Genomic DNA, 11,690 nt, shown 5'->3' on the forward strand with positions numbered 1-11,690 from the left:
AGGATCTGTCAGCTCTCCTGTGTGGTGCAGTATATAGAGGATCTGTCGGCTCTCCTGTGTGGTGTAGTATATAGAGGATCTGTCGGCTCTCCTGTGTGGTGTAGTATATAGAGGATCTGTCAGCTCTCTTGTGTGGTGTAGTATATAGAGGATCTGTCAGCTCTCCTGTGTGGTGCAGTATATAGAGGATCTGTCAGCTCTCCTGTGAGGTGTAGTATATAGAGGATCTGTCAGCTCTCCTGTGAGGTGTAGTATATAGAGGATCTGTCAGCTCTCCTGTGTGGTGTAGTATATAGAGGATCTGTCAGCTCTCCTGTGTGGTGTAATATACAGAGGATCTGTCAGCTCTCCTGTGCGGTGTAGTATATAGAGGATCTCTCAGCTCTCCTGTGCGGTGTAGTATATAGAGGATCTGTCAGCTCTCCTGTGTGGTGTAGTATATAGAGGATCTGTCGGCTCTCCTGTGTGGTGTAGTATATAGAGGATCTGTTGGCTCTCCTCTGTGGTGTAGTATATAGAGGATCTGTCAGCTCTCCTGTGTGGTGCAGTATATAGAGAATGTCAGCTCTTTTGTGTGACACCAGTGAACGAAGGTAAAGTTTATACCTCCGATCACAGCTGAGCGCTCCCGCTGTCTTTTGACAGCATGAGAACTGCGGCTCTCTGACCAGCGGGGAGGATTTCCCTGCCGAGCAGCAGCGGTGTTTGCCACGCTGTCATGCACATTACAGCGCAACAAACACTGGATTTTCAGGCCCCCATTCAAGTGAATAGGGTCCGGGTTCAGTTCTGGGTACTGTTCTGTTTTTGTAACTGTTCGGCCGAACCCGCTGGACCCGAACATCCAGGTGTCCGCCCATCTCTACCTGTTAGCTCTCCTGTGTTGTGCAGTATATAGAGAATGTGTCCTGTGTAGTGTAATATATAGAAGATCTGTCAGCAATCCTGTGGGGTGTAGAATATAGGATCTATCCTGTGTGGTATTTTTACATAACTGCATGGTGGGCCCCAAGAATGATTTTCCCTTCACCCATGACAGCACCACATGAGAGAGGGATCCGCCCCGCCAGGACAGGAACCTACTGAGACATAAGGGGCGGCACCTCTCCCCCGCTTCAGTTGGGTTCCTGTCCTGGAAGGAATCCCACTGTGGCGGTGCCTGTCATGGGCGAAGAGAAAGAAGACCCAGGCCCGTCCCGGCGCGGGAAGAACAGGTAGCTTACCTGTAGCGCCGGCCGTCGGGTCCTGGAAGCGCAGTCCCCGGGGTCCCTGGGGCTCCGGGTTCGTGCGGGCGTGGATGGGATCCCGGTGGCTCCGGGAAGCCCCCACCGCGCCGCCCTCCCCTCGCGCACGCCGCATCTCGATCCCCGTGGCAGGGGAGAGACGCTGGCGTCTTCCGGCCGCTGACGTCAGCGGCGCTTGGAATGCTGGGTGCGCCGGCTGACGTCAGCAGAAGGCGACGGTGTAATGGCGCCGGGTGCGACGCCGGCCGGCTTTCTGAAGCGCTGGGCCGGCGGTCGCAGGGGGGAGGGGAGGAAGACGCTCACCAGGCGGAGGCATGCAGATTTAAAGGGGAAGACAGCGGTAGATCGGCGGTGCAAGATGGAGTCCGAGCAGGAACGTTCAGCGTCCCTGCCTCCCTCACAGCCCTCTGGCAGAAAGCATGGAAGCCATTCAAGCAGCAGTCGCCCCAGCCGCAGGTCGGGGCACTCCTCAAGGTCCAAAGAGCGCGGGTCAGGTGCTCCGACGCAGCCTCCAAATCCGGTACCCTTGATTACGGGTGGTGAGTGATCTTCGTGAATGTCAGCAGTATATTAATAGGGGGTTTTTCTATTGTATGCTTCACCCTGTAGGAAAGGCCCAGAAAAGCAGGAAGCAAGAAGAACAATAGGGATTGTGCTATATGTAAATCTCCCCTAGCAAGAGACTGGCAAAAAGATCTCTGTGCTTCGTGCATTCAGCGAACTATGGCGGAGGAAGCGCCTAGTTTCGCAGCCAATCTAATATCTGCCCTCAGGTCAGAAATGGAAGGCTCAATTAAGTCCTTATTGAAAAAAGGGAAAAAAAGCAGGAAGGATTTCCCTAGTTCCCCCTCAGATTCCGCATCAGTATCATCTCAGGCGGAAAAATCATCCTCCTCAGACTCCTCAGATAGTGACACAGGGGGTAAGCCATGTTTCCCTGTAGAAGATACAGATGCCCTCCTAAAGGCCATTAGAACCACAATGGGCCTACAGGAAGAAAGGGCGGCCAAAACCCTAGAGGACGTCATGTTTGGGGGGCTTCAGGAGAGGAAAAAACGAACCTTCCCAGTAAACGCGAAAATCCAGGCGCTTATTGAGAAGGAGTGGAAAAAGCCTGAAAAATCGGGGGCCCTTCCATCCGCTTCTAAGAGGCGATACCCCTTTGAATACAAGGATACGGAAATATGGGACAAAGTCCCAAAAATAGATGCAGCGGTGTCCAGGTCTTCCAAAAGGTCGGCCCTGCCCTTGGAAGACGCAGGGGTTCTTAGAGACCCGCTAGACAAAAAAGCGGACTCATATTTGAGGCACGCATGGGAAGCAACAGCAGGAGGTCTTAAGCCGGCGATAGCGGGCACCTGCACGGCACGCTCCCTCATGATCTGGCTGCAGCAGTTAGAAGAGAAGCTGGCGTCAAGGGTCCCAAGAGAGAAGATCTTATCAGACATGTATCTCTTGCACGGGGCAGCGGCTTTTCTGGCAGATACCTCGGCGGACTCTATGCGATTAACAGCCAGAGCAGCGTCACTATCAAATGCTGCTAGACGCGCGTTATGGCTTAAAGGCTGTCCGGGTGACCTTCAGTCCAAGACCAAATTGTGCTCTCTCCCCTGCGATGGCCGATTCCTGTTCGGCAAAAACTTGGACGATATTCTGGAGAAAGCAGGCGATAAGAAAAAAGGCTTCCCCAGATTCCCTATGGATCAGAGGAGACAGCCCTTTCGGAGGGGAAGATTCAATAGAGGACGTCCTCCCGCTGACAGGAGAAGATGGGAGGATAAAAAGAAGAAAGAATCAGGGTTTATGTTTGGTGGAGGCACCTCCACCTCCAAAAAGTCACCACAGTGACGCCAGTGTTCCAGTAGGAGCGAGATTGGCACTCTTTTTCCAGGCCTGGGAAAAGATCTCCTCCAACACCTGGATTCTGAGCATCCTAAAAGAAGGCCTGAAAATCCCCTTTATTCGTCAGCCAAAATCCGTGGTCGTCATCACACCTATCAGGAAGATGACCGAAGAACAACTGGCCTTAGAAACAGAAATCCTGAGCCTGATAGACAAGCGGGTACTGTCCGAGGTGCCACGCTTACAGGAAGGAAAGGGGTTTTATTCACCCCTTTTCCTAATAAAAAAACCGGATCAGTCGTTCAGGACAATCATAAATCTCAGACGCCTCAATCTATGGATAAAGAACCCGACCTTCAAGATGGAATCAGTAACTACGGCAGTGAAGCTGCTACATCAAGATTGCTTCATGGCCGTAGTCGATTTAAAGGATGCGTATTACCACATCCCTATCCATCCAGATTACCAGAAATACCTGAGGGTAGCGCTTTATATTCAGGGCACACTAAGGCACTTTCAGTTCAGGGCTCTTCCGTTTGGCATATCCATAGCCCCGAGGGTCTTCACCAAGGTCATAGCGGAAGTGACAGCCTTTCTCCGGATTCACGATACGGTCATAATACCATACCTGGACGATTTTCTTATAGTGGGCAGTTCAGAGGACCACTGTACAGCACAGCTGACTCAGGTGATCAACACCTTGCAAGAGTTAGGGTGGATAGTCAATTTCAAAAAATCAAAATTACAACCCCTAAAGAAACAGACCTTCCTAGGATTTATACTGGACTCAGAAAGGCAAGAGTGTCTGCTCCCAGAGTCCAAGATAGAGAAGGTGCAAAATCTGGCCTTGGCAGGCCGAAACCAACCATGTATGACATTAAGAAAAGCAATGTCCCTGCTAGGTACCCTAACATCCTGTATTCCGGCGGTCAGGTGGGCTCAGTTTCACACCCGGCAACTCCAGAGGGAGATACTAAGAGCACAAAGATCGCTAAGAGGGCGTTTGGAAGGAAAGCTGGAGCTTTCCTTAAAAACCAGAGACTCTCTCAACTGGTGGTTGAACGAGACAAATCTGACCTTAGGAATACCATGGGACAGACAGGCGACAGATATAATTTTAACAGATGCAAGCTCCTCGGGGTGGGGGGCACACCTAAGGGGCCTCATAGGTCAGGGTTCCTGGACACCTCAAGAAAGGAAGGCATCCTCCAACCTGAGAGAACTGTGGGCAGTGGGCAAGGCCCTAAACCACTTCATTCCGCTACTCCAGGGTCAAGATGTACGCATCATGTCAGACAACAAGGTAGCAGTGGCATACATCAACCACCAAGGAGGGACAAGATCACACTCCTTAATGGAAGCAGCAACAAACATTCTGAGCAGGGCAGAGGATCACCTACACTCCGTGACAGCCCTACACATAAAAGGGGCAGAAAACATAGAGGCAGATTTCCTGAGTCGCAATACCCTGAGGCAAGGAGAATGGGCACTAAACCGATCCATTTTTCAAAAGTTAATTCAGCTTTGGGGGGAACCGGTGATAGACCTCTTTGCAAACAAGCACAACAGGCAAACAGAAAGGTTCTGCTCTCTAAACCCAAGGGAAAACCCATGGGCAGTGGACTCATTGCACATCCAGTGGAACTTCAGACTGGCTTACGCGTTCCCCCCAGTAGCTCTGATCCCGACTGTGGTAAGAAAAATCAGAAACGATCAAGCCAGGGTGATTCTAATAGCTCCATTTTGGCCAAAAAGGCCCTGGTTCGCTCTGCTACGGAAGATGTCCCTCTCCGATCCTTGGGTTCTGCCAGAAATCCCGGACCTACTAGTTCAGGGTCCAATATTACACGCTCAGGTCAAAGGATTCCATCTGACGGCGTGGAATTTGAAAGGTCGCTTTTAATAGATAGGGGGTTCTCCCCTGGGCTGGTGGCCACTCTGCAAAAAAGCAGGAAACCGGTGACTACTAACATCTACGGCAGAACATGGGATAAGTTCCTACAGTTCTTGGGTAAGCCGTTAGGGAAAGAACCTCCGATTAGTGACATCCTAGAGTTCTTACAATCTGGGTTGCAGATGGGGTTAGCAGTAAACACACTTAAGGTTCAGGTGTCGGCACTAGGGGCGCTCTACAATTGCAAACTGGCATCAGATAGGTGGATAGCCAGATTTATTAAATCCTGCCATAGAGCTAGACCTATTCCAATACCTAGAATAGCCCCCTGGGATTTAAACCTGGTGTTAGAAGCCCTTACAAAAGAACCGTATGAGCCATTACATCAGCTACCCCTAAAGTTTTTGACCCTAAAAACGATCCTGTTAGTAGCCCTCACATCAGCCCGCAGGATAAGCGACTTACAGGCTCTCTCAGTAAATCCTCCTTATACGCAAGTCTTTCAGGATAGGGTAGTGTTAAGAACAGACCCCAGTTATCTGCCCAAGGTAGTGTCAGATTTCCATCGGGGTCAGGAAATTGTTCTTCCATCCTTTTGCGAAAATCCAAAAAATCTGGGGGAGGAAAAATTCCATAGTCTGGATGTTAAAAGAGCTCTTGTAGAATATATATCTGCCACTAGCCAGTGGAGGAGGTCACAGTCCCTATTCGTAGCTTTTCAGGGTGCCAGGAAAGGCTATGGGGTTTCAAAAGGGACTATTGCTAGATGGATCAGGGAAGCCATTAGTGTAGCCTATTCAGCTAGTGGTATCCCGATTCCTGACGGCATCAAAGCTCATTCCACCAGAGCCGTGGCGACCTCCTGGGCTGAAAAGGCAGAGGTATCAATCGAACAAATTTGTAAGGCCGCTACCTGGGCCTCACCTTCAACCTTCTTTAAGCACTATAGATTAAATCTATCCTCCTCTGCTGACTTAACCTTTGGTAGAAGGGTGCTGCAAGCGGTGGTCCCTCCCTAAGGTGTTCGAAGTCTCCAAAAATCTCTCATGTGGTGCTGTCATGGGTGAAGGGAAAACCACCATGGTTACTTACCGGTAGCCGGTTTTTCCGGAACCCATGACAGCACCCGTACATTCCCCCCCTTTTTCACTGTATGGTGTGCACAATTAGTAGGGTGTTTTGAGTGTTGTGGTGTTGGATAAACATGTAACTAACCGGGAAGTCCTCTCAATGCTCTGTAACCCAACTGAAGCGGGGGAGAGGTGCCGCCCCTTATGTCTCAGTAGGTTCCTGTCCTGGCGGGGCGGATCCCTCTCTCATGTGGTGCTGTCATGGGTTCCGGAAAAACCGGCTACCGGTAAGTAACCATGGTGGTTTTTCTCTGGTGGGCCCAAGGTACTCCAGTCTGACACTGCTCACTATAGTAATGCCTAATAATATGGCTATTAACTGTGGTTTGGGCACACTGCAAAACTCAGAAGGGTAGATTTGATTTTGGAGAGCGGATTTTACTGGATCGGTTTATGGAAGCCATGTTGCTTTTCAAGAACTTTTGTGTTAGGCGTCGGGTTCCTGCCTCTGCACAGGAGGAATCCTGAGCTTTGCCTTCTGCGGTCTCCCATTCAGTCCCGGCCGCAGAGGACGCTGCTCAGCAAAGACTTCATCCCCGGCATCTTGAGCAGGCCAGTGTTGTCAGTTCAGTTGCTGCTGCCATGTCAGGGTCAGCAATAGCAGCCTGCACTGGTCAGCAACAAGCAGCTCCTGGGACTAAGTCCTTCTTTCGGGCTACTGAGCATGCCCGTGGGTCGTCTTCTCATTGGAGGCCGGGGGTCACATGCTCAGGTCCTGTTGCTGCTCGGATTGGACCATCTGGATGGTCCCGGAAGGCTACGCCTATAAAACGACTGCGCGGCCGTGCGCTAGTATAAAACTTTAATCGTGTATGTGTGGATGTATGTTTGACATCTGGTGAAAGCTCCTAAAGAACCCCTCCCTAGTGTTCTTGCATGTTGTGGGTGTTTGAGCTAATTAGCGCCAGACTGTGCCATCCGGCACTAGTACGAATATACTGCGTAAAACCAGCGACCGCCAGTGCGGCACCATACGCACTTAGTGAGGTAAATGCTTAGTTAGGTGTGTCCTAACAACCGGTCAGTGTAGGAACTCCCGCTTGGACTCAGTATCTGACTCAGGGCGTCCTCAGGCGCAGGCTCAAAAGCCACCGAGTGTCAGAGCGAGTCCAATTACCAGTATATTGGGGGTGAATCATAGGGATCCCACCAGCTGCACCCTGTGACTGCTAACAGGGCACAGCATTCATTTAGCAACTCTGTGAAGCAACAGAGTTCGCTTCCATTCACACTGGGGGACGTTAACCCACGTGTGAGCAAGCGTTCATCCACCATCTTGTTCCCCCATTACTCAGCAGCAGGTTCCATCTCTGCAAGGTGGACCCCGGGCTGCGAATGCACCTCATATCTCCTCTTATATTATTTGGTGCGTTCCGCAGGCCCTAACATTTTGAGGTGCTAATAATGTGGAAACCTCTTTTTTTCCACTGACAGATGATGAAACTGAGTGGGGACTTGTTTTTGCGGGATGAGTAGAGTTTTTCTTAGTATTATTTTCCCCTACATAACATTGTTTGATGGCTTTTTATTCTATTTTTCGGAGGCAGAATGAACAAGCAGTTGAACACCACGCTCTACTGGTTCATCCTATAAGGTTTTCTATGAGACTTTGAACTGTAATTGTTTTATTGAATGATTCAATATTTGTACATAACTTGCAGTTAAGTAGAAATGTAAAAAAATATAAAATTCAAGGATTTTCTTAGCCAAAATTAATGATCAGTTTTATTCTTGGCAGATGACTGTACAAGGAGATCAGAGGGACAGCTCACATCTTCAATTTTTAAATCAGAAGATCTTGAGATCCCACCGGATACAATTGAAGAGAATGCCATTACTCCAGATATATCATCATCATCCCTTCACAGCAAAGATCTGTCACCTGATCCTATGAAACAGGTCCTATCTTCTGATGCATTACTGATTACGAAGAAAAATCAAAGTCACAAAATAAGCATTAAAAAACTAATTGCTCCTACAGCAAATAAGCCATTTTCAATATCAGAATACGGAAATAGATTTTCTTGTTCCAAGAGTGGGAAATGTTTTCAACAGAAACTGACTAGTCACCAGAGAAATCACACAGGGGAGAAGCCTTTTTCCTGTTCAGAATGTGGGAAATGTTTTACAGACAAATCAAATCTTACAACACATAAGAGAACTCACACAGGGGAGAAGCCTTTTTCCTGTTCAGAATGTGGGAAAAGTTTTACAGATAAATCAAATCTTACAACACATAAGAGAACTCACACAGGGGAGAAGCCATTCTCATGTTCAGAATGTGAGAAACAATTTAGCCAGAAATCAGCTTTGGTTAGACACCAGAGAAATCACACAGGGGAGAAGCCTTTTTCCTGTTCAGAATGTGGGAAGTGTTTTAAGCAGAAATCAGATTTAGTTAAGCATCAGAGAACCCACACAGGGGAGAAGCCTTTTTCATGTTCAGAATGTGGGAAATGTTTTACAAGGAAATCAGATTTGGTTAATCACGAGAGAACCCACACAGGAGAGAAGCCTTTTTCATGTTCAGAATGTGGGAAATGTTTTAACCATAAATCAGGCTTGGTTAGGCACCAGAGAACCCACACAGGGGAGAAGCCTTTTTCATGTTCTGAATGTGGTAAATATTTTAACTGTAGATCAGTTTTCGTTAAGCACCACAGAACACACACAGGGGAGAAACCTTTTTCCTGTTCAGAATGTGGTAAACATTTTATCCAGAAATCAGATTTGGTTAAGCACCAGATAATTCACACAGGGGAGAAGCCTTTTTCCTGTACAGAGTGTGGGAAATATTTTAATCAGAAATGTAATCTTCTTGTACACCAAAGAACTCACACAGGGGAGAAGCCTTTTTCTGTTCAGAATATGGGAAATATTTTATCCAGAAATCAGATTTGGTTAAGCACAAGAGAACCCACACAAGGGAGAAGGCTTTTTCCTGTTCAGAAATAATTTAAACAGAAATGGAATCTTGTTATATACCTAAGAATTCACAAAAGGGAGAAGCCTTTTTCAAGTTCTTAATGTGGGAAAAGTTCATATGAACTTTTGTTATACAAAATAGGCATCATAGAAAATATTAAAAATCTCTGAAGTCCCTAACATCCACCTTCCCTCCTTTTTCCTGTCACATAGAGTCCAGCACCACACAATAGCTGACAGGCTTAAGTCTCTTAGATGTGAACCATCTTAGTAAAATGCATGAAGTCCCAGATGACTATAAGAATATGCCTTTTGTTAGAAAGACTGAGATACAGAATGGACAGGTAATTAGACAAAAGGTCTTTTTAGACAACAATAGAGACATATGATGACACATAGACACCGAAGTGAAAGAAACCCTTTGTCAGTAGGGAAAAACATTATCCCTTCAAGAGAAAAAATTTACATTTACAGTAGACACCTTTGTCCCTAAAATGTCTCCAAAAGAAAACATGGAATACTGGAATTTGAAGAAGAAAATGTGGAATATTGGAATTGGTATAAATCCAATTTTAATGAGACGTATATTTTCAGCATCAGGGCTAACAAGTAAAGAAGACCCATAATTGTTCATAACTGTAACCCTGCCTATGAGCTACAAATCAAAAGCGTCATGATCCAGGTGGGATCTGACAGATTAAATGCACAAAGTAACCTTTTGTCTTTCTTTGGCTGTGTGCCAAAGGTGGTTTTGCCCCCGGTGGCCATTAGGGTCATTGCATTGTGGTGATTTCAGTTGTAGTTTTCCCCCTGGTGGCCATTAGGGTCATTGCACTCTGGTTACTTTAGTTTGTGCATGTGATTATGTAACATGTGTGATTGCTCTATAAAAGAGTATCAGGTGTGTTAATCACTGTTGGTGATAGTTCCTCATTTGCAAGCAAGCCTGGGTAAAGAATGGAGCTGAAGGAGAGTCACGGGCAGCCCAGTCAGAGTGCTGGAATAGCAGCTATGGTGTCAGTGAGGAGTTCGTGTAAAGCATGGTGGAGTGGCAGCTATTGGTGCCAGTGAAGATTTCTTGCAAAGCTTGGTGAAGTGGCAGCTATGGTGTAGAGCTGCACTCAGTTGCTGGACTCTTTTGCTGGAAGCTGCACTCAGATGCTGGACTCCGTTGCTGGACATTGCACCCAGATGTTGGACACGGTGGAAGAAAAGATGCACGCAGGTGGTGGGCTCTGTTGCTGGTAGTGTAAGCAACAGAGCAAAGCTATGTGGTGTTCCCCTGTTTTGTCACTTTTCCTTATGTGTGTAAAGTGCAGTGGTGGGATTAGTTTCCGCATCGACCAATTCCCTAGTGAGGGTCTAGGTGCAGGGCGAGTCAGGGTTTTGAGGTTCCTGATCGGCGCCCGGTGCGGAATCGGCCTAGGGAACGTTAGGAGTGTAGAGACACTGACTCAGGGGAGTGCAGGAGGTCTCCACTTCCCCGTTCCCTATCACAGGGCCACCATTGTTATTGTTACCCAGGTTTTCCCTATTCCCTTGTTTTACTGTATTAGTTATCGGCCTGCGGGCCGCGTCACATAGGACAATTACACGTGCCGCGTCCTGTTGTATTAGTTACCGGCCTGCTGGCCGTGGCACTCAGGACGGGGCACGTGACATTATCATATGTTACGCGGCCCGCAGGCCGGTAACTAATACAATAAGAAAAAAAATGTAAGGTTGGTGATAATGTCACGTGCCGCGTCCTGTTGTATCAGTTACCGGCCTGCTGGCCGTGTCACACAGGACGGGGCACGTGACAAAAAGTAGCCAGTTAACTGACTACCGCTATGCAATGTTTATCTATGGAACAGTAAAATCCTGATGGAAAATATGGCTGCAATCTCGAAGTTTTGTGACCATCAGAAGTGAAGTTTTTCGCAGAAGTTGGGATTTCATAAAATCCTGAAGTGCTGAGGACAGCACACAACCACGGGTCACTCACAGGATGATAAAAGATCAAGCTGAATTATAATCTGTGTTTCTGTAAAGAGATACACATTGTGTATGCACAAAACCCGTTTACTAAATGGCCAAAAACGAAGCGCTCTTCTAAGTTGTCTCGTCTCTGCGAGTGGCTTAGTAAGTTCTCTTGTTAATCCCTTGTTATTTTTTGTAAGTTTATATGCTGTATTGTTTTGTGCCTTGTGTAAAATCTGTTGTATATTTTTCATAAACACTGCCCCTCTTTGAATAAAATATAAAATTTAATAGTTCTGTTCCTTTTGTTCTATAACTGCGCCTCAAAGCCATACACTACCAGAACAAGAACCATGCCTCTAGTCAGCCTGTAAAATTGACTAGTGGTGGCAGCGAGTAGTCTGGGGTTATCGTGGAGTTGGCGGTGATCGTATGAGGGGACATGCACATATTCCATGTGTTGGAATCCGGAGGTGTATATACCATACACTCACTGTTAGTTTTCCGATAACTGGCCTGTTAGTGAGAACAGCCTGCAGCCTCCTCCTTTGATCGTTGGCCAATCGTCTAATTTGCTCCAGAGATCACAGATGGTGGTTTTTCATGACCTTCTTGGCCTGTCATATTGGTGATTAAATCTTGACATGTTACATCACACAAACTCCACGCCCAACCAGAGTCTGCATCATTGTC

General features: G+C 47.4%; 1 protein-coding gene across 2 annotated transcripts in view; it reads left to right on the top strand.

The window, feature by feature from the left end:
• LOC141055913 (uncharacterized) overlaps positions 1–11,288 on the top strand; it is a 430,701-nt gene extending 419,413 nt beyond the window's left edge. For both annotated transcript variants that reach the window (XM_073552626.1, XM_073552625.1), the window contains one exon: positions 7,849–11,288. In XM_073552626.1, the coding sequence (XP_073408727.1) occupies positions 7,849–9,065 (1,217 nt within the window). In that variant the 3' untranslated portion in view covers positions 9,066–11,288. The remainder of the gene's footprint in view (positions 1–7,848) is intronic.
• Positions 11,289–11,690: the final 402 nt, after the last annotated feature.

The sequence above is a fragment of the Dendrobates tinctorius genome, unplaced genomic scaffold, assembly GCF_039654945.1.
Source record: "Dendrobates tinctorius isolate UK_male_01 unplaced genomic scaffold, ASM3965494v1 ptg000192l, whole genome shotgun sequence".
Lineage (NCBI taxonomy): Eukaryota > Metazoa > Chordata > Amphibia > Anura > Dendrobatidae > Dendrobates > Dendrobates tinctorius.